The sequence below is a fragment of the Diadema setosum genome, chromosome 8, assembly GCF_964275005.1.
Source record: "Diadema setosum chromosome 8, eeDiaSeto1, whole genome shotgun sequence".
Taxonomy (NCBI): Eukaryota; Metazoa; Echinodermata; class Echinoidea; order Diadematoida; family Diadematidae; genus Diadema; species Diadema setosum.
The window spans coordinates 6,854,066-6,877,321 of NC_092692.1; the positions used below are offsets into that span (position 1 = coordinate 6,854,066).

The 23,256-nt window shown below is 37.9% G+C and overlaps 2 protein-coding genes across 2 annotated transcripts in view; one reads left to right on the forward strand and one right to left on the reverse strand.

The window, feature by feature from the left end:
• LOC140231622 (uncharacterized) overlaps positions 1 to 7,917 on the reverse strand; it is a 155,962-nt gene extending 148,045 nt beyond the window's left edge. Inside the window, exon 1 of the mRNA XM_072311772.1 lies at positions 7,374 to 7,917. Within this exon, the coding sequence (XP_072167873.1) occupies positions 7,374 to 7,553 (180 nt within the window). The 5' untranslated portion in view covers positions 7,554 to 7,917. The remainder of the gene's footprint in view (positions 1 to 7,373) is intronic.
• An 8,258-nt stretch (positions 7,918 to 16,175) lies between these two features.
• LOC140231768 (monocyte to macrophage differentiation factor-like) lies at positions 16,176 to 22,731 on the forward strand. Its single transcript, XM_072311920.1, has 7 exons — positions 16,176 to 16,299; positions 17,433 to 17,514; positions 18,192 to 18,349; positions 19,103 to 19,177; positions 20,086 to 20,187; positions 21,085 to 21,154; positions 22,495 to 22,731. The coding sequence occupies exons 1-7, from the start codon at positions 16,280 to 16,282 to the stop codon at positions 22,729 to 22,731; spliced, it is 744 nt and encodes a 247-aa protein (XP_072168021.1). The 5' UTR covers positions 16,176 to 16,279.
• The last annotated feature ends 525 nt before the right edge of the window (positions 22,732 to 23,256 follow it).

A 23,256-nucleotide genomic window follows, 5' to 3' on the forward strand; every position in this document is an offset into this window, starting at 1 on the left:
TCAGATGAAAACTCCCCTACCTATTCTGTAGAAACAACCTGCAACTAGACACATTATACTAGGTAATGATACCATTTTTAAGTGCAAAGAAACTTTAGGATACATGAAACTGATCTTAGTGCACATCACTTTAATACAGCAATGTTTGCAGCGCCACGGTTGTACAAAGCTCACGGGGTCCATGCCAAACACGACAAAAGTGTTAACAATATATTCGCAGCAAAACATTACTCCGATCAACGCAATATTGGTATACTACATGTGCACATACATACTATGTAAAATGCAGCACATTATTCATAGCGCGAGCAAGCGAACGCTATCTACCATTTCCAGGGTTGCACTTTTGACCTCTACTTCATTGGTATACACCATCCTATGCATGCGTGATGTTAAGAGTTCAACCACTCAAGGAAGGGGGGTCACTTAAATTTTGTAGAGCTGTATGGTGATTCTGTTCCGTAATCAGGGCATACAACTGAATCAATACTCTGCCATATGGCTGGGAAAGGGCTTCCATTAAGCTCAGCTCCCTGATATACTGATATTGATCAATCATAACTGGAAAAAAAAGATAGGCATCTATGAATATTGCTGTAGCACACTCCATACTACCAGCTGTATAACCAGGAATCTGTCAACATCATGTTACATACCGGTAATTGTATACTTCTACATTTGTACCACACTTTCTCAATGACTTTTTTTCAGACAGAGTATTGCAAAAGTCATAAGAACTTGACTATGCTAAGCCTATAGGCCTATACTTAAATAGTCCTTTAAAACCTGCTTGACACATTGATGGGCATGTACATTGTAGTCATTTGAACAGCACAAGGATTGTGTCTCTTTGAAGTCATATTGCTCATCAATGTTAACTGATTTAACTTGAGGCAAGGAAAGAGAGAGAGAGACTTGAATGAACAGCTTTTGAATTGCCAGAATTAAAATTCAACAAGGCTTTATCAGTGAGTACTAGATATGTACAATGTACAAGTGTACAACTGTAGGCCTACGTTGTAGGACCTGATATCTTAACAAATACATTTCACCAGAAACTACTATATGCAACGCTCTTGTTCTTCAAGTTGTTGTCATACTAGCTTTTGCAACAAGAGGTATAAATTTAAACTGTATGTCATAATGATACAGTGTACGACTGTATGTAATTCCTTTAAAGGTAGGTGATACCTTTTACAGAACTCCCAAAATGCAGCAAAACATTAAATACGAACCTCAGGGGACTTGTTTAGGCCACTGCTTAGAAATTTGGAAGTCAACAGTTATCTACAATTTGAATAATGCACAAAACTCAACTACTCAGTAGTTCTGTGTGTCAGCCACACTTAAGCATTTTTCTAGCAGTCTTCTGTATTTTTTATCTATAAACACAAATCTAAAAGTATAAGAGCTGATGTAATAACATATAGAGTGTGTGGCAAGAATGTATGTAGAAATGTTTGTAAGTTTTGATGAACTTTATTCACAAAATATACATGATGGACACACATGCAGTGCATGGGTCTGCAAAGGTAGCCTAGTAATGTACTGGAATTTACGGTGAGCCCCGAAAAGAATTCAATTCAAAATCTAACGGTCAATAAAAATGTACTAAATGTTACCTTCCACTTTCAATACTTTATGGGAGTTTCTAAAATGATACTCTCTTCAACATACCACTGTGTTTATACAACTCTTCATTTAAGGCATGCAAATGGGATTCCCTACCTTTAACACCTCCCTATATGACTACAGAGGAGTCTATAGGATGTGACATCCAGAAAAGCAAGCCATACAATGTAGAACACATAATTTTTGTTCAATTGAAAAGAGCCTCTATTATGGAGGCACGGTAGACACAACAGTGTGACTGAAGGCCGATTCCAACAACATAATGAATGGGGCACCACCCAGAGTCATCAAGGGTACAGTATACAGCATGTATCACATTGTCATCAAGGTGGGATTAAGTACAACCATTCGAGCAGGCTGCAACAATGACTGCACACACACACACACACACACACACACACACAAACACACAAAGTCATACAACTTTCATACGATGGAAAAGAAGCTGTTGACAATCACCTACAAATGTACACATTTGTAAAGAACATCTGCCTTGGATGCTAAAATACTGTGCACACACATTCAAAATGTACAGTACAATGTGCACATTTAAACATGTAATACCAGGTATTGCAATTGTATGTACCGCATAGGGCCTTTTGTTCAGGAGGGAAAAGTTGACTGGATTTACTGCCCAGCAGCTGGTTTAATATGCGTTAAGAGCTGATTCTTGGAAAAGCAATTTTATATTCCAAGGTCGCAATGCACATGTAGTATGTATACTCTCGGGTTGTTCTCTGTGTGCAGACATGGGTTTTGCACTTTGGAACTTCAGATGAGAAAAAATCTGAAAGAAAGTTAAACAGGGTAATCATATTACAGTCAGAAGTACAAACAAAAATGCTCATTATAAACATCATAAAGTGACCACAAATGCTGTTTAATATCCAGGATGTACAATGTACAGTGTACATGTATGGTAACTGCAGGTATATTTTATGTCAATTTCATTAGCGTGTAGGCCTACACATAAAAAGCGTACAATGTTATGTACAACGTCCATAGTGATGTACACTTTGTATGTAACATTTGTGTGTCTGTCTCCACTCAAGAGGTCAAATGAAACATTCAAAATTAAAAAAAAAAAAAAAATGTGCTCAGGTCACAGTGTGTTTCATTGGTGTGGTATGCAGGCTCTTAGAACATGGCTAATCATTTGTGCATACAGGGTACACTTGAGTAAATATAATGTAGGCCTACATGTACATTGTTTACTTGCATTGCACATACACATGTTCATTGTATTGTACGACTCGTGCTAAAATAGCCTCACATACACTGTACAGGTTGTAGTGTAGAACCTACATGTACAAACTGTACATTGTGATACTTGTATACTCAGTACCTTGTTGGGCAATCTCTTTAATGCGTAGTGTCATCTTTATACTCAGTACTCGTGTCATCATAATAGTTAATATCACTTTAACCATACATATCGGGCAATGTTTTGTTTGTTTACAAAAAGAGTGGGTTGGTAAATCCACACAACCTACGCATAGAAGTACCAAAAGGCATATCATGTTGATCATATGATGAGTGTACACACGAAGTTTTATATTCGCATCATGAAAAACCTTGTCTGTAGTACACGGGGTAGGTCCTTTGAACAAGCAGGGGAAAAAAATTAACTGCATGCTACTGTACTTTCAATGAAGTTTCCGTTACAGAGAGAACAATAACTGTGATGAAATCAAAACAGTCAAAGATTTATTCAGTTGGCCCACGCACACATTGTGGATTGTTGTGTACACAGTGACTGGTCTTTACGTAATGTGTTGAAGCATGCGGGGAGTGCTCTGATACATTGCTTGTACACATAAATGTGGGTAGTGCGAGGAGTGCTGTCTTCTAATGACCTCATTCGTGTTTTATTCAGAGCAAGGTCAAGCGACAGTGCTCCGAACGTCCCACAGAAAGGATCAATACCCGGTGACAATAAACAAAACCTATGACATCAAGTGAGAGATCTGGAGGGAAAGGAGAGGTACAAAGTTTGTTGCGGGTCGGAAAGGGAAAAGAGACAGGGAGAAGACTTAAGATGATTCCAGGGTCTCGCGGGGCCCCGCGGCAATAAAAAGGTACAGATCAGACACCGCATGTCACACATCTGATGTAAGAACTTATCCCAGCTTTCAATGTAGATCAGAATCAAACTCAATTCAGATACTAAACATGGACTATCTTCCAAAAAGTAAAACCTCATGTAAAATGAAGCACTAACAGAGGAGATCAATAAGGAGAATAAACAGCATTCACTTTTAGCCTAAAACCTAACCATAATCACACACCTGCAATACCAGGACATTTCACATTTTAATGGGCTCATTACATAAAACTGTTGAGGGATATACTGTACACAGAGGATAGTTTTAAACTATAAATTATGCCAAACTAGTTAGAAATATACAAAGTACGTATTCTGGAAAAAAATGGTATTTCCTTCTAAATTTAACCATAACAATGCTTAGTATTATTTAGCACCTGATCTGTGTGGCCTGAATTTGTGAATAGTTCGCCACAAAAATGATGAAAAGAAAAACACTCCATGCACAAATTTAGGTTTTTATTGGAGGCTGCATGTACTGTACATCTATTGGCACTTGGCTCCACATGCACACATCAAGCTAACCAGGCAAAGGGGACGATCCTACCATAGCCTTTGACAAACAAGTCATTCTTGTGCCAAGAGCCTGAGCACCGTTGCTCTATGATACAAACAGAATATTCCAAAACCAAAACAGACTCTTTTGCCAAGCATAATGCAGTTAGAGTGGAGTCACACAAGTACTTTTGTTTAAGAGCCCATTTTTGGCTTTTGATCAGGTGTGAAACATGCAATATGTCATAGCTCATAAAGTTAACAGCATGTAATGTGGCAACATTTCTAATCTCCGTCATCCTGCATGAGGCTTGCCACTTCAGTTCGTACACCTGTCTTTCTTCTTTGATCACTCAATTAGGGATTATTGGTCATTGGTTATTGAGCCAATACCACAGACTTCTAGTGATTCAAGAAACTCCAAGAAAGGTGCAAAACATTACAGCAAGCAATTGAAAAGCTATCATTAATGAATACATTTACGGAAGAATTCCACTCGAAGGTTGGGGGTTTCTGTTTGTTTATTTTTGTTTGTTTTTTTATTGGGAGGCAAATTAATACTTGAGAGATTGGTATTGCAAATGTGTGACCTTCAAATCATAGTCCAACCAATTACAGTTTGCTGCGATGATTGAAATATGTCCCATCATATATTTACACAATAATGGTTGAACATGTGTTTGTTTTGAGTAAGATTTGGCACTGACAATACATGAAAACATTTTTTTTTTTTTAAATGTCAGCCTGTCAACGTCTGGATAACAAGAATCCAGATAATCGATGGACGGATAATCAAGATCCTACTGTACACCCAGTACATGCATCTGCATGAGAAGCTACAAAATGTGAGGCTAGGGTAGTGTGGAGTGGTACTGCAAAATGAGAGAGGGGAGGGACATGTCATAGGAAGTGCTTCCTCCATTTCAATACTGAATTAATTTTTAGCTCATTTGTTATATTTATCAAGAAATCTGACCTGTCATGGGCCTATATATTGCATGACTATATTTTCATGGTATACTGATATTATTATTACATGTGTTACAACACAGGAGTTAAAGGGATCGTATAGTTTTGGTTGAGACCTAATTTCAGGTTTTTAACATTTTTTGGTGAGATAATGAGAAACCTCTTATGAAATATGAAAGAGCATGTAATTCTATGAGGAATTCAAAGTTTATTTGATGAAAAGTGGTTTTGAAATGGCTGATATATCCAAAAACAAGCAATTCTAATAAAGTGTGGGACCACACTTTATTACGATTGCTTTGTTTTACTTTGTTTTTGGATGTTTCAGTCATTCCAAACCCGATTTTCATCAAATAAACTTTGAATTCCTCTTAAAATGGTATGCTCTGTACTATATCATAAGTGTTTTCTTGGTATCTCGCAAAAAGTTAAAAGCCCAATTCTCATCTCCACCAATACTGTACCATCCCTTTAAACTAAGTACTGTATCCTCAACAAAGCAAAACAGAGATTTTCATAATGGAACAAACTTGATCCTCTGTCATAAATTCTTGAACCCATACCTGGAATTCACAAATCCTCCTTTAGGCAGTTTGTTTATTTTCCTATAGAACATGATACCTGCAATAAAGGCTTCACTCACATTCAGAATCACTTTTCTCTCTCTCTCTCTCTCTCTGTGAGCTCATGTAAAAAGTTCAAGGAATCAATGCACAGAATACAGCATTAGCATATGACCAATACATTTTTTTCTTTCTAATGGTACCTACTACTGTACTAGCTATAATGACACTTTAATACATCTACACACAATTTAGCATACATTGTATCAAATCAACTTTTAAAGGTAGCCTACAACAGCAAGCCAAATAAATATGCAATGATGTAATAATTATGATAGCATATTAACGTCGCTGGGGTGACAAGACCTGTATCTGAAATTTTGGTGAAGATGACTTTTTTGGATGAATGGTCAAATAATGGGTTAAGTGATGTCCTGTCCAAATCCAAACTGTCTCACTCCAAAAATAAAGCCACCACAGCATGTCAAAGGAAAGACTTTCCCATTTGCTTTAGTGCTTTGGCCGCCATGTTTTTGGCTCTCCTGAACATTTGACATTTTGCAGGTACGAGGTCTTGTCGCCCCAGCGACAATAAACATAATTTCTAGATCTATAGCATTTAATTAAACTCATGGCCTGTACAGGCAGACAGATACAATTAAACGAGATGTTGGCTTTAAAGGAGCTTGAACCAGGACATACTAAAGTGCTAAAATCAAGAGCATTTAATCAGGATGTAAAGTACCCAATTGCCTAGCCCGACCAGACACTGTTACGCTATGCGAAAACAGCGTCTGACGAGCACGGCATGCAGCCTCGAAGTGAGGAACCTCAACACAACTACAAAGATTGAAAGATTGTGTACGGTGTGGACATGCTGGATATGATGATCAATTTCGGTAAGTTTCATTACGTACATTTGAATACTGATAGCATCAGATGTAGAGTAAATATTGAAGAGTATACTTGATGAGTTTGAGGTGACAAAAATGATCGTAAGTATCAAAAGTCGAAGCTATCGTGATACGATTACGTCGCTCTCCTAGTGGTTGGTGGTCGCGCTCGTACAGCCCTGTCGCGACGTACCATGTACAGCGACTGGGCTGTGTATAGTTACCAATTGCCAAGACATTTATCTACCTGTCAAATTTGATATCAGTTTCTATGATCAGCGGTGTCATATTTCCTTTCTATTCTCCGTTAGTGAGCAGAACGCAAAGTGATGTTGCCCCTAGTAACAGGTTATGAAAGTGTCTAGCTACGTCTCAAAACATTATCACATCACCTCATGCTCAATTATCACACATTAGCTTAGCATAATTATGAATTCTCAAATATCAACCAGCTTTTATTTATTTTCTTTTTTCTTTTCTTGATGATTAGCAAACAGTAAAATTTATAATTAGATCTATAGTACCGAGGTACACAAAATAAGGAGTTAAAGGACATTAGATGCTCTGAAGCCAGCAGGGCAACTGTTGCAAGTGACATGTATTTGTACAACATGTTGACTACACCTATTTTATTCCTACAGTTTATAGGAGCCTATGACATGTTTAAACTAAGAAATGAAAGATCCCTTGTCCATTAAATTAATAACATTGACTTACGTTACTGCCGTCATCATCACCGAGATCGTGTGCCTCCCGAGTTCGGAAACAGTTTTGGCACTTGGTCTTGGTGAACATGTTGGGCTGGAAGTTCTTGCATCGCGACGTTTGCCGCATCAGGTTTTCCTCTCCTCGATCTGGGAAACCCATGGTGACTATCTGGGACCGTCGGTTACTCATAGACAGGAGGGCCAGGATGACCGGTGAGCCAGTACACAGTTTGTGTACAGGTACCTACACACACCAAAAGTGACAACGGCCGACGCCCCGGCGACTGAAATGCACGCTACCACTGGCTTCACCACTGGTAGTAGTACAGTCTTGCGGGTGTTCACTTGTGGAGGAGGAGGAGGTTTCAACGCGAGGAATCAACAGCTGAAATCAACACATTCTTTTCGATCTCTGGCGATCCAGTCCCGGCTAAATGAATAAGTTTCCACCCATTAGGACTTTCATGCTCCTTGCGAGTATCCATGTAAAGTTATTCCACGACATTGCTCCTCGTCATGTGCGTGATTTTATGGGCATCAAACTTGACGCAGTGAATGAGGCATATGGCCTAACACATTTCACACTGTGTAAAATTGACGCGATTGCACTATGCGAGTATTGAGTATTACATGTAGCCAGAGATAGCTATGGCGCACAGCACCACCAATACGTCCACCACTCGCTAACTCGCTTACGCACAAAACGCGATCGCGATCGCATTGTGGGTGCTTGAAGGGTACAACATCGCACCCATTGCGAGCGCCAGCTACGAGATGGATGCTCTTTCAGAGCCTTCATAAGGATTCAACCACAGAACTAAGAGTTCTGTGGATTCAACCGATAATGGAAAAATTCAGTGAAGGTTCGTAAAACCGCAATAGGCGCGTACGCATACCCCAGTGGCCGTCATCTCAATTAAAGAGGTTACAATACAATATTGTTCAATGCACATCTATATCTCCTCGGGGCTCACTAAAAGTAAACCGTATGTTTTTTGTTTGTTCGTTTGTTTGTTTGTTTGTTCTTTATCGATACTGTAGTTGAGAATTTCAGCATCACCTTTTCGGGTATAAAAAATAATGATAATATATAGTGGCTACTTGTATAGTGCACAGGTCCACCTTTCAGTGCTGATGGCGCTTCAAAAATGAAAAGATACATGCATCGTACAATGCCATGTCCAATCATGTCAACAAAGAAAAAAAATGATATCTTGAAAGCGACTTAATTTTACAATTCAAATAATTTACTTAATAGTATTTGTACAGTAGATATCAAATTATTAGGGTCATTTCAGCATTACTTTCAGTAATAGGCAATAATTGCTAGCATTAAAAACCGTGAATATCATGCAATCCATTTGTACTGGGAGATTTTTTTCCTCCCGCTTTTCATCACATGCCTTTGTAATCATATGTAAAAAACATATATATATATATATATATATATATATATATATATATATATATATATATGTATATATATATATGTATGTATATATATATATATATATATATATATATATATATATATACATATATAATATAACATATATATACAATGTATTCTTATTTTGGAAACTTGGGTAGGCCTAAATTCGCTAATATACGGATCTTGCTTTTCGTTTGCCAAACGTGCGAGTCGTGATGATATCTTGTCATGATACCACAGCATCAAATATGGATCAACGTAAAAATAAATTTGTATACAGGTGAAAATACAATAATTATCTCCGCAGCCACAATAATGTGCACGTAACACTCACTGTCACATGACCGTGCCTTTCTATGGCTATCCCTTGAGGTCCCCACCCTTGCAGAGAACGTAACATCAGAAGTGTCGCTACATTTGCTCATGTATTATTTCGGTAGATCTCTTGGTTTGAGTCCAACGTTTTCATTAATAACTTTCAACAGGAGGTATACATTCCACTCATATACACAAAAAAACCACATTTTTTTTACTGTAGGTCTCTATTTCATATAATCATGTCAACCGTTGCATATTTCCCCTACATAATATGGCATATTTAGCTTGTCGTTAATTAGCTGTATCGTAATGTCGATCTTTATCAGAGATAAGGGCTTTCTAATTTTCAGCTCGGAGGAATCATCAGAAGTCACCGCCAGGAAGGCGCCTGTTGCCTGCCGGGGACTTCACGGGCCTGTCCGCTGGACGCCGCGCCGCTATAGCCCCTCGAATATTTTTGCAACTTATATGCATAATATGGCACGGTGGGCTAACACACTTTTAGCTGCGCCAGACGTGAATGTAGACACTCTTCGGATGACAGCATAACACCTGTGACATGTTCAAGAGTGTCATCACTTTAGCACCCTTGTCCCACCCCTTTCAAATCCATCCCTTTCCCTCATCACCCCACCTCAAGCCTTCGCTGTCCGTGAGGCAGTGATCATATCTTGTTGTGTGTTGTGATTATGTGGGTTAAACAAATGTAGTTCAAACCATCAAAAGTTACAATTGTCATTAATTTTATCTGAGTGTCATCTGTGCTATGAATGTGTATTGTATTTGACATGAATAATCTATTCACATTAGAGAATGTTTTGTATGTATGTATGTATACTATTTCTTTTGTCAACCTCGTATTGACTTGCGCTTGTGCAACTGCCTATCGGCCGGCCGGGGCGGGGGGGGGGGGGGGGGGGGTGTCTTCCGCTTTGTCTATCTCCCTATCAATCAATCCATCCATCTACCTTTCTACACATAATATCAATCTGTCTATCTATCTACATATTTCTTCCATTCTACAGCTTTATTCTAATAGCTTAACAGGTTATATCTAATTTGTTCATCATCATACATAAACTTAATGAAACTGTGGAGCTTTATTTTGTTGTTTGTCTGCAGCAACAACAGAAAATTCGAAGGAAAAGCTCGCTCAAAAAAAAAAAAAGTTTCTACTGAGAATTACAGCTGCTTTGTTGCATACGTTTAATGACAGTTTAAAGACGAAGTTTTAAAGTCATGGGATTTCAGACCTCTCCTTATTGTTTAGAATAAGGGGCCAATCATATAGACCGATCGATATAATTTCCTTTATCTCGACCGTTCTCGATCAAGTTTTAGCAGGAAGGGATTTATTGCCCGATGTCACATTTCTTTGATTTCAGCAAACAATCCATATGTTTGCTCTTTTTATTGGCTGGAGCTCACGAGTCCCTGTTCCGCTAACGTCTGTTGTGATGAGTTCTGTTTTCTTCTTCTTCTTCTTCTTCTTCTTCTTCTTCTTCTTCTTCTTCTTCTTCTTCTTCTTTTTCTTCTGCTTTTTGCTTCTTCCTTTTCGGTCGACATCATCAATTGTCACTATCGACAGGCTCGTTCACACCTTGTCACGAACCCGTCCCATAATTCAATTAGGCTACAAGGGAAGAGATTATTCATCTTCCGGTTCGAGAGCGCTCGAGAGCGACAGATGATCTTGTCACGAACGATTGTCATTAGGCCCTAATCATCCCATATAAACTGCCCTCCCAAAGTCTTCTTACATTTTCTTGCATAACGTCTGTCGTCGCACAATACATGCGCACACGAAGGGAGCTTCAGATTGCGACGCAAACGTTAAGACGACGCTAAAAGCCAAAAATGACTATGCGCCAGATAACTTTCTCCATCGTCCAACCCGGAGGGTTGCGTTGTCTTAGCGTTCGCGTCGCAGATCTAAAACTCACCATTAATACACACAAACACGCTCACACACGACATAACCAGGTTAATTTTTGTCGAAGATCCTACAATAAAGACAAAGTCAGAACGCTCCAGGAAGCACTGATCACATCAAAATAATTATCCCCATTTTTGTTTGAGGGAAGAAAATTACATCTGAAAGCTCTTGTACGTGACACCAGTAACGCGTGCTACAATAATCCATCAATATGCATTACTAGTAGTTATCTTTTATGTCTTTTTGTTCTTAATTCCAGTGTTGCATTCACTAACCACACAGAAAATAGTGCATAGTCATGTACGAAGCATTTCTGTGCTTAATTGTGCTATTGAACTCGGAATGTTATACATGTCCATCAGATGAAATGATTTTGCCATTCTTATCCCATTACACTACTACATTATGGATATAATGTTGTGTAAAATCTGTCAAAGGAAGGGTGCAGAATACGAATTGAGCAACACGATGATCTATGAATATTTTACTACAAAGTGAGCTACGTGCAATTTTTAAACATATTTTCAAAGTAAGTCCATCATCAAATAGAGCAAACTTAAATCTTTCCAGCAATATTACCCTACTTGCGACATAACAAGGAATGTTCTAAAAGTTATGATTAAAAATATTCTGTATTTTCCTATGATTTACTTTGTGTTTTAGCAATTCTAATCACAAATATTTCAACTTATACATGGAGTTAGCTCGTTTTGCGATCAAACTCTTCACATGTTTAGTATAATCACCATAATCATGATTTATCTCTCAAAGAAATGCTATTTAATCATGTCGACATCAGATCCAGTAGCACACCTCCCTGCATAATCATCGACTTAGTATAGTTTAAACATACGTGACAATCAGTTTGTAACGTCAGATGTGATATCAGGGGGCTATCTTGATGTTTTATATATAACTCCCAAGTCACTGTGAAACGTTTTCGTCTCTAGTTGAACAGTCCCTTTATATTAATGTTGTTTGATTTATGACAACATGCATAAAGTCATTTGTTCTTTAAAAGCAACATTTAGAAAGATTTCAAGTGTGAAATAAGTGATTAATTTTTAAAACATACACCGTGTGCCATGATTAAATTCCCGTAAATTCTTCAAGCAAATTAGAAATGTGCGTGTTTTTTAACAGCTTGACCAAAATGATGTTCTTTCCGCAAATCCACGATAAAAACGGGCCAGAAAAGGAATGGACGTAACATTATAGTCATCAAAATGTTTTGCAAATTGACATGAAAGAATGATTTTCACCCCTTTCAATTTTGTTCTAAATAAGAAATAAAAGAAGAAATATAAGGAGTAGAGAAAGAGACAAAAAGGAGAGTGGGTATCGTTACATTTCCTTGTCAGTGTACTGGCTCTTGTTTGAGGGTTAAAAAGAGAATACCGTAGTCAACCGTTAACATATACAACTATAAGCTCTGGATATAGAGATGCGGTCTCGAGTTTTCATCTTGAATGTAAAAAAGAAAACTAATAATGATTAGAAAAAAACTAAAAAATAAAATAAAATAAAATAAATAAAAAAAATATCGTTGAACTCATTGCCCTCTTATCAATAGAGGGCGCTCCATCACTTCCCGTTCAGAGCCTTGGTAATGTCTGCTGTTCTCTTCCTTGCCGCCAGTTGAGGACAAAAGCTTACTCTCTTTGCGCCATCTTTCTGGAGGTGCAATAAGATTTTTTTTTTTTTTTTTTTGTAATGCCATTTTGTTCGAATTGTTGCCACATATCAACAAGATAAACATATATTATCATGTTGATGGAAGAAATGACACAGTGATAATTTTGTATCATGACATAAATTGTGAAGGTTGTTTCATTCCTCTTTCCTTACGTTTGAGGCAGCTATGATTCGCAATGTATTCTTAACGATGCTGCAGTGGAAATCATTTCATTATTTTGATATGCAGTTTTATAATACTGAGACCCACTAAACCTTCGGATCCATTACTATGCCGTGTACAAGATCTCATTTTTTTTTTCTGTGTCCTTTTACACCTACCAGTGACTGTCCCACATTTTGTTGCATAACTGTGAGGAGCGGGCACGGTTAGTAAATCTGCTGATTATAGACAATAAAATAATTGTCATGAAATTAATACTGACATGTTATTGACAACCTCTTTGCAGATTTATTGTCAGTATTAACTTGCACGGATCACAACCGTCATGTACCTTCTCGCACCTATGCTGTAAAACACGATATTTTCGCGGCATGAGGATAATTTTCGCGAATTGGAGCCGACGGCCTTTTTGGCGGCATGAAATTTTCGCGAGTTTTCTTTAACATTCAGTGCGTATAGACAAGAACTTTCACCTGCATTTTGATTTCGTGAATCTTGATTCTCGCGACATTCGCGAAATTAAAATGCACGAGAACATTTCCTCGTTTCACAAAGTATCCCACAGAGTACGTGAGGTCATGAGAGAATAAAAACAACAACAAAGACGACAGTCACAACAACGACAATAACAAAAAAATATCAAACAAACAAAAAACAACACTCCAACTGGTGTAATATTGGATATTCAACCGGTCGAGTGGAGAAAAAAAAAATCGAATGTTGATACGAAAAAAAAAAGACAAGCACTCTAGATGCATGTAAAACAATCAATGTATTGACATTGTAGTTTTTACCCTTTCATTCTTTACTTTTAAGCTTTGTATCATTAGTCATTCGATATAAAGCTTAATGTAGACTGATGAAAAGACACTGGCCTCAATTTTTTTATGTCGTCTTTACATTCGGTAATCGTTGACAATTATTCATTTCTTGAGATAAAAAGAGATAGAGAATGAGAAGGGCTAGAGACGAGAAGAAAATAAGAAACAGAGAGAGAGAGGGATGGGGAGAGAGAAGAGATAAAGGGAGAGAGAAAGTGGGGGAGAGAACTAGGTCAAGAGGAACTGACCATAATGAACTTATTTGAATTTCATCTTTAATTAATACACAGATAATTAAATTGTGACATTTCACGTCTGATTACAAATGTTTTATGGCAGTGAAGTTGATGGGGCCTCTATTCTTAATTCTAAATTAGAATATTTATATGGAATAGAAGGAAATAAAATCGATTATAGTGCTAATGTAAGCCAGTAATTTATGACGAAGCAGGTCAGTGTTAGAGGCTCACGGATGTAACGAAGAGAACGAACTTTTGGAAACCAGGTGGTAGAGAGAATAATTATTTTGACAAGGGTCCCTCGAAACTAAATCATTGTCTTAAAAAAGGGGGTAAAGTGCTATGATATCATTGACGGATATTCTGACAACTGACAGCTGCTTTCCAGCTGACGCCTCGTATAAACGGCTACACAATATGTTCAACAACAAGAAGAAAAGTCATGATATAGTGCATGATAATGGCAATAGTGATTATGACGATGATAACAGTAGTGTGATGTGATGATAATGACATAAGATTCTCATTATAATTATTATTGATATTGTTATCATATCACTATGACGTGAATATATTATCCTCTTTATTATTGTCATTATTATCATTGTCATCATTATTATTATTCATTGTTTTATTTGTATTATTTTGTTATCATATTTATTCTTACATTGTATTTATATCTATCATTCGTTATATTTATCATTATCCCTCGAATGCAAGAATTATGATTATTATCATTATTATTATTATCTTTTTTATTATTATCATCATTATTGTTCCAATCATTACAAATATCATGATTATTACCAGCATTTTCGTCGTCATCACAACAATAATCTATTACGATCTTTTTTTCATTGGTTAAATTATCAGTCTGTGGACGAAGTCATCATATCGTTATTATTATGCTAACATTTCACCCATAATTTCTTATAAATAAGACTAAATAGGAACGATTGGAACAAAAAGAACTTAGCTTTATCTTAAAAAAAAAAATGGCGGTGCGGTCGTCATCGTTGTAAGGAATAAAAAAAAATATATCAAGCATCGAGTGATCTCGATCCTGCGGCATCATCATTGCACTGCAAGAGTTTGAAGAGGGCGCTATTTAATATTCAGGAGTAAAGTACCAAATCCTCTTCAAGTTCAAGACTTGTTATGGTAATAACATGACGTCTTAAAAAGCTTCTGTTTCCTCTCTCTCATGACCATTGATGACAATGATCACTGTAGAGTACAATGACAATACCTCTTCAATTGTGTGGGACTTATAATGTATTCGAATAAGAAATAGAATGCAGGAATTCTTAGAGATCCCAGATGCTATTACCTACATGTATACAACTAGACACGTAACAGGCTCATAGGCTCACACTCAATAACAATTTTATCAAATTCACCCTTATCCGATGAATTTCAAATATGGTTATCACTATGATTGCTTTTATTTTGGCTATAATTTACATATTGCTACATGTATTACTGCAATCTTGTTACCGACATCATTTGTTTTTTTAATAATTGCCGTTTTACACTGAGCAAATACAAACGCTCACGTGCATGGCTCAGGGAGCCATTAAAGAATCTACACCAGAGAGTTCTATTAAGACGCCACTTTGCTCTGATAAATCCCTGTTCGAATCCACTGCAGAACTGTTCTAGTATTCATCATCAGATGTCCAGATGGGAATCTTTTTTAAAACTTTCCATTTTTATTTCAAGTGCGTCTCCAAAATACATTCAACAAATTAACATATCTCCCAGGGAAAACTAAATCATTATGTTCAGAAATGAATGTTTTCCAGCAAAGAATCAAAAGCACATCTTGGTTTCCAATGAATAAATTTCTATTGCCATATGAGCTACCGACGATACAAAGATTTTTATTCCCGAACCTAAGTTCTAGATTCACTATATATCCTTCTCCACATTTTCAGACATCTCCTTCTCCCGGGTCCCTCCTCCTCCTCCTCCCCTGTTATGTTTACCAAGACACGTCAGCTTATGTCGCTTATTTTATTATTTTTTTTGTTTACCCAAGCCACCTCACCTCGCATGTTCACACTTTCAACTCTCTTTATAGAGCATAGAGCATTGTTTGTTTACTTTTTGCTTACCTACAATAATCTATGTACCGCTAGCTAGCTTTTGTAAAAGTTTCAATCGATATTCATAAGTGCGAGTACAATCGATCGATTTTGTTATCGTTTACAATTCGCCGGGGGTGAACCGGATGTGGAGACGCTGTCTGCAGCGGATTTGAGCTGAAACCACATATATCTGGGGTCAAATTGTGACCAAAAGTGAATGCCATGTGTTGGGGTCAAATAAGGTAATCAAACTTACCAACAAAAACTGTGATCATGTGTACTGTATACTGGTTGGAGCTTGTTGTTAGTGCAGATCTCAAGGAAGTGTTGTATGTAAGTCCCACCCGTAGCTATTTGCGTTAGGTATTGTAAACTAAAGGTAGAGCCGCTAAACGAACCGTGCTGGAGATCGGGGTTCCACTTCTCTAGATTCAGAGTCAGAAAGTTCAGACCTATTAAACGAAATAATGCTGTCGTCGTCGTCCAAAGTGAGGGAAAATCGTGAAATAGGCCCCACCGCAGTGCGCGTGCACCCGTGCATTATCATTAGCAAGCAAGGTTAGGTTAGGGTTTAGGCCCGAGGGAATTGGTTAGGTAGGGTTTATTGTAACTTGTATTTTTCATGTTTATGGTTAAATTGGCTGTTAAATTAGTCAAGGGACATTAGGGAGTCATTCAGAGAATGAAAAAATGAAGACCAAAGCAAAAAACGGGAGAAAGGGGGGACGAAAGATGCTATGCTGTGGAAATCGGCCCCACCGCTGTATCAATCTCGCGTAAACGCCGTTTGGTGGGGCCGCATTCACGAGTGAAAGCCCCACCGCCATGCTTATCCACCGATGAATGCCACACGGAGGGGCTGAATTCACAAGTATAAACAGGCGAGCTGCTGTAGTATTAGTACCGACACGCAGTGGTGGGGCCTATTTCACGAGTATGCCCAAAGTTATTCTTTGTAGCGTACCACTCGACATTCTACTTTCTAGGTATCTTTTGCAAGTGATGACATCCCTGGTGAGATGTAGTGCTGTGCTGTGTGTGTGAATCTAAAATTTGTAACTCAGCTCAGCAGAATGCAAGGCAAATAAGCAAGGTCTGGTTAATGTAAATTTTAGCAATTAGCAGTAAGTTTATGGCACCCGCGCTAGGGTTCGACCTCCCATGCCAAGGTTCCACCGTGCGCAAAAGCATAGGTTTCTACATGTAGCAGGCGGTTGAATTTTGGATGGCATTGTGCATATGTGGTCTTCAGTGGTGTGTATCGTACCAGGTAATTACTTGTGATACTAGTATGTATCCACTGAATTCACATACTTTTTCTTGACATATGTTCTTTTATTTTATGTTCTCTTTCCGTCTGCCTTTCTTGAAACAGGTGGAAGAACAACCCAGCCAAGCCCAATGAAGCTTATGTCCCAACAAACATAGAACACATGGCAAATTGCCTAACGCATGGAGTGAGTTTCTATTAACTAAAAAGTGCACTACCCCTATGCAGTTGTAAGCTTCATTTGCACATCATTCTGTGGATTACTCTTTCTTCTGTGCTTATTATTGCTCTATTGTGATATCATCATACAGTTTCTTAATAGAAACATTCACTTCACAATTTTGCTCAAGAAATAGAATGGATTGTATAAGTATGAATAAATTGTATAAATTGTTAAATTGTATAAATTGTATAAACATAAATCATTGAAGACAAACGAACTATAATATCCTTGTGCAATGTGAGAGCATGTGGATGCGAGGGTGAGAGAGAGAGAGAGAGAGAGAGTAAGCAAGACAAATCTTTATCTAAACAGTAGTAGAGACTAATCAGTAATAAAACAAAGAAATTTGCAACATCTTTTCTAACCATGCATAGCCTATTGGTATACCCAAGATGTTCAAAGAAAAAATTCAAAAGCTGAAAGCATTACCTCAAAGAAAGAAAAACAATGATCAAACTATGTAGTAGATTTTAATAAGTATTGGTTTCATGGAACCCTATTTTCACTCAGTGTTACTCTGGAATTTTTCATCAATGGTTTCGATATCTGCTTGTTGAAAAATACAAGTTACAAACTTTTTTCTTCCTTAGATTAACAGCATTTTGTTTTCCTGTTCTTTCTTTCCCTGACAAACTGGATAGATGTGTATTGTTCCTTGCATCTATGCCACACGAGAGCTGGTCCAGGAGGCCATCAACATGCCCCAGGAAATCAGCGCCAAGACCTTTGGACTGGCCCTCTTCCTGCTCTTCAGCGTCTCCACTGTGTTTCATCTTGTCTCCTGGTCAGGTCATGCAAGGTGAGTTCAGAACCTCCACTTACCTGTGCTTTGCCACGTTCAATGCCCTCAGCCAAAAAAAACATAGATAGATACGTAAATGAAGAGACAAATAGATAAGTAAATGAATGAGTCAATAATTCAATGAATAAATTAATAGATGAATACATAAGATAATAAATGACTGACTGATTGACTGAATAAATAAATGAATAGATAAATAGATAAATAAATAAATAAATAAATAGATGAATAAATAAATACATGCATAAATTGCTAATAATAAGTTAACAAGAAGTGGCCATCAGTAATTTACACTTGAAGAAACTGTATATAATTTGATACAATGTAGAGTACATCGCAACAGTTTTTCAGTGGTTTGTTCTGTCAAAGTTTGAATAAAACTTGACTGTTTTGCGGATGATAACTGAATTTTGCAGTCTGTTTGAATCTGATAAATTGAAGTGTTGTCATCAGACTTAGATGATATTTTCCTTTGTTTGCCTAGCACACCAAGGACATATCAAAATTGCTCTCAGTTTCCTAATTAGGAAGTTTATTGGAACAAAACCCCCTTGATGTACTTTTAGTAGAGTCATAGATAGAGAGAAGAACACTCTGGTAAAGCTAAATGAGCGATGTGTGATGTGAAAGAAAATGAAGCAGTACCCCAGTTATCACTGCACTGTACTTCCTGTGATCATTATGGAATTTCTCACAAATCTCTGCAATCTCAACATCAGATAATGTTCGCTTTCCATTTCACTCCTACAGAACCTTGAGGTTTTACCTCCACATCAGTGACAGAGCCATTATCTATCTCTTCATTGCTGCTTCCTACACTCCCTGGTGAGATCTCATCATCAACATCTCTTTCTACTATAAGTCTTTCTCATTATATAACCCTTTTCACATGCAGTCCATAGCAGCGAGAATGCAAGAATAACCACAAGTGAGCGATAGAGCAATGAAGTTAAAATTGGCATGTGAACCTGATCTGAGATAATCTTAACCAGTTGAGGAGGAGTCCTGAGTATACTGAGTATACTCGGGCAAGTGTCTATGGGAAATGTGTGTTATAGCAAAATCAGCCCGTCCTCGACAAGTTAAGGCTATCATGGCATCAAGGTTATCTTAGCGTCAAGGCTATATGTGTACTGCATGATAACATGGCTATTGCTTACTTGACGGCTGGTTAGTGCTTACTTCCAGGTGTTTTATAAGCATACATTGTATCTTTTGGCAGAGAAGAAGGTACATGGTAGAGAGAATGAACTGAGAGACTAAATCAATGACAATCAATGCCTTTCTTTCCTGGTACAGACTCCTGTTATAAGAAAGTCCTCGAGACTGGCAGTTTTTCTTTCTTTATATTGGATTTCGTTATGATCAAACAAATTTCGTTATAACCAAGATAAACAGTAAAAGATACAGAGTGGATGATGTTGGGGGCTGAATTTTTACTTTGTTGCTACTGGGATTTCGTTATAACTGTTCACTATAATGGGAGTGTACTATACATCAGATGCCACTTGTGATACCACCCAGTCAGTTCATTTGACTGTGTGTTTTTCTGCCCATATATTGATTTATGCACTACTAGATTAAGCCCACAACTTCTGGATTCCCCTCAAAGAGATGCTAATGTTTAGTACTAGATAATTTTTCTGTTTATGCATACCCTAGGGTGCCTTTCCTTCAGCAGTTCTCCACCCCTTTACATTCACTTTGCATCTTTCTTTCTTTTTTCGAAAAAGGCTGACTCTGTGTGATGTGGGATTCTTCGGCTCACATCTACGTTGGTGCATGTGGTTCCTTGCAACGCTTGGCATCATCTACTCCTACTGTTTTTATGAGAAGTAAGTATGCATAGTTCCACATTAGTTTGGTATCCAGTTTACTCATGTGGTAGTGCATAAAATTACACAGCCACACTATTCATTTCTGACTATGTAGTTTGCAAACTAAGACTTGAAAGAAAACCTAGTGCGTGGTTGAATTTGAAAGCAAGAGCCACAACAATGGAAGGGAAAAATAAGTACTAGTATTTCCTTATTCAAGAGAAGAGCTAGCAAGTTTCACCCTTAGAGGAATTGCGTGTCACAGTTCTTTAATAGGAGTTGATATTTTTGTGAGTTGTTAATTTTACAATTATCAGTTGACTTGCTAACTTTTGTAAAAGTGAAAATGCAAAATATGTGGTGTGTTAACAGTGTACTCTTATGTCAAACTAAGTGAAGCATCATTATATTGTGTCCTTGTTTCATCTTGTATCACATTTGTATTGGTGCTGATAGAACCATAATCCCCTAAAAGTCTCTCCATTGTTTGATATACTGTTACGCCAAATATTTCACGAGGTTTTTATTTTTTGCGAATTTCGCGAGTCAGGTGCTATTCGCAGAATTAAAGACACACGAAAATATTGACTCTGATAACGATGTGGATGAGACGTATGCGTGTACATTCTCCATTCAGTACAGGACTCCGCGATCCCGAATTTAACCACTTGCGAAATCGTCGTGCATTCCCGATTTGCGAAAATTTATATTCGTGAAATATATGGTGTATACAATAATATAAAAGATGATTAGGTTTGAGAAGCAATGTTTGTTGCTGTATGTATAAGTGACAAATCTGCATTCAACAGACTTCATAATCTTCACAATATGGCCATCCCTGTCAAAGTCACTGTAGTAATAATTAATTTTCTTTGTGTTGCTCTCTACCCTCCCCTGCTCCCATCTCCTATCTAGATATAAGAGACTGGAAACCATATTTTATGTTATCCTCGGCACAGCTCCTGCCTTGGTAGTCATGGAATCGGTAAGATCACAACCCCATGCAGTGGTGATGTGTAAAGTTCCTTTGTGCACAAAATCTGCCCCCTAGTTACACATTTCGTGGATACTTCTGGATGAATGATGCCAGAGGCACTCTTTTGTGCAACATCCACCTCTGTTTCATTAGTTACATTCAGACAGTGACCCTTAAGTTTGAGTTAAGCTAACTTTAAGGATAAGCTCATAAGTTAAGCTTGTCATCAATGATAAGCTTCATGTGTGGATGTGTGGATGTGTGGATGTGTGGATGTGTGATGAAGTTAACTTGAAGATAGCTTAACTTGAAGTTAAGGATTACCATCTGAATGTAACTTATGCCAATGATGGGTGGTAAACCTAGCAAGTTCCTAGTTTTATGATGAGAAGATCTGTGCATGTGACCCGACAGTATGAAAGCCTCAATTGAAATGATGTGAAGAGACACACAAGCAAAAAATTAATGTTGTGTAGCCTTGTAGGTTTAGCACTACTTGTTCTCATTCAAGGTTTGTTTACATATTGTGGAATGCAAGGGAGTTACTGGGCTAATATCGTCCTTGGGAATGCAAGGGAGTTTGGGGGCTAATATTGTCAAGGGAATACAAGGGAGCTATTGAGATGATATGTGACCCGCTGCAACAAAAGGATCCGAAAGTCGGGGGAGCACAATTTTCTGAAAATGACATAACATTATTCCCTTACTCTTTCATTTTAATGTCATATATAACATGACTCATGAAAGTACTCAGTTGCTGAGATATCCAAGATTTTATTAGCGCATGTCGAGTGGTTTAGGAAATCAGCGTTTCGAGAAAATCGCCTTCAAAGTTTTCCTTCCGACGCTATCATGATCAAGGGGAAGCAAGACAGTTTTCACCGTTTGACAAAAGAAGGTATGCTCCTAGCAACCTCCGCGATGTTCAATCAAGCTGAGCGCCATTGGTCTACGCACGACCAATCAGTAACCATGATGCCACGCACTGACCAATGAGATCACTCCCTCGTTGTTAGGGGCGGAGTCTAGCTGCGGTGCTAAATCCAAATCTTCGGACACGTTTCTGTTCCGTTGAAAGTCGGGAAATCATGGCCTAGAAAAACGCTATTTTCTTGCCTTTCCGTTGATCATTTAGCTTCGAAATTTCGTCAGATGATAGAAGATACATTAGACTACAAAATTATGTCAAAATCAGAAATCCGAACGCTTTGACAGATTTTGATGATCTGACTTCAAACTCGATTTTCTCGGCTCACCCGTCAGCGACTTTAAGATCCTTTTGTTGTAGTGGGTCACATATTGTCATAAAAATTGTATGTTCATGCAGTCCTCCATTTCTTATTCTACAGCCCCTGAAAAATGGTACATATGAACTTGCCCTGGGCGGGGCCCTCTACATCTTTGGCGTCCTCTTCTTCAAGTGCGACGGTGTCATTCCATGTGCCCATGCCATCTGGCACCTCTTCGTTGTGCTGGGGGCGTGGACGCACCTCGCTGCCATCCAGAAGTACCTCATCGGATGCCGCATACCGGGGGTGGACGCTGAGCCCAGTCACCTACCAGACTGCATCACAGAGCTGTCATGATCATGAGCACACGCGAGGGAGGTGATATCTTTTTTTTTCCATCTTTTATTCCTTCTTTTTTTTTTTTTCAAAGAAATGCTATTTCCCCACCTCTCCCATTATGCCCACTATTTGAAATCAATTGCTCATGTTTTTGATGAAGCAAATGTGATCATGAGAGTAGTAATTGGACTTTGATAGGAAAAGATTAGATGTGTGATGCTGCAATTTGTGTTTCTTACTCAAGTCAATAGAATGTTGCATTGTTATGGTGAAAACTGGACATGATTTTGTCTGTATGTGCAGTGTTTGGTTTTTTTTTTTGGTCTTTTTTATTCTTATTTTTTTGCTTCATGGGCAATGCAATATTCTCTACAGTTATCCATTGTTCTTGGCAATTTTTGAAACATATTGGGATGTTTGCAGTTCTGTGTCCATCTGGGATTTCCCTCAGATTGTTTCACACAGAAGCTTTAGAGGTCTTCAAAAATAGTAGTCATACATTCAAAAAGAATAAGTTCATTTGTCAATGCAAGAGAATGGAAT

Coding starts and splice junctions, on each gene's coding strand:
- LOC140231768 (XM_072311920.1), top strand. CDS start 16,280: ATGTGTTGGGGTCAAATAAG. Junction 16,300..17,432: donor ATGTGTTGGGGTCAAATAAG/GTAATCAAACTT, acceptor TTCTTGAAACAG/GTGGAAGAACAACCCAGCCA. Junction 19,178..20,085: donor GCTGCTTCCTACACTCCCTG/GTGAGATCTCAT, acceptor TTTTCGAAAAAG/GCTGACTCTGTGTGATGTGG.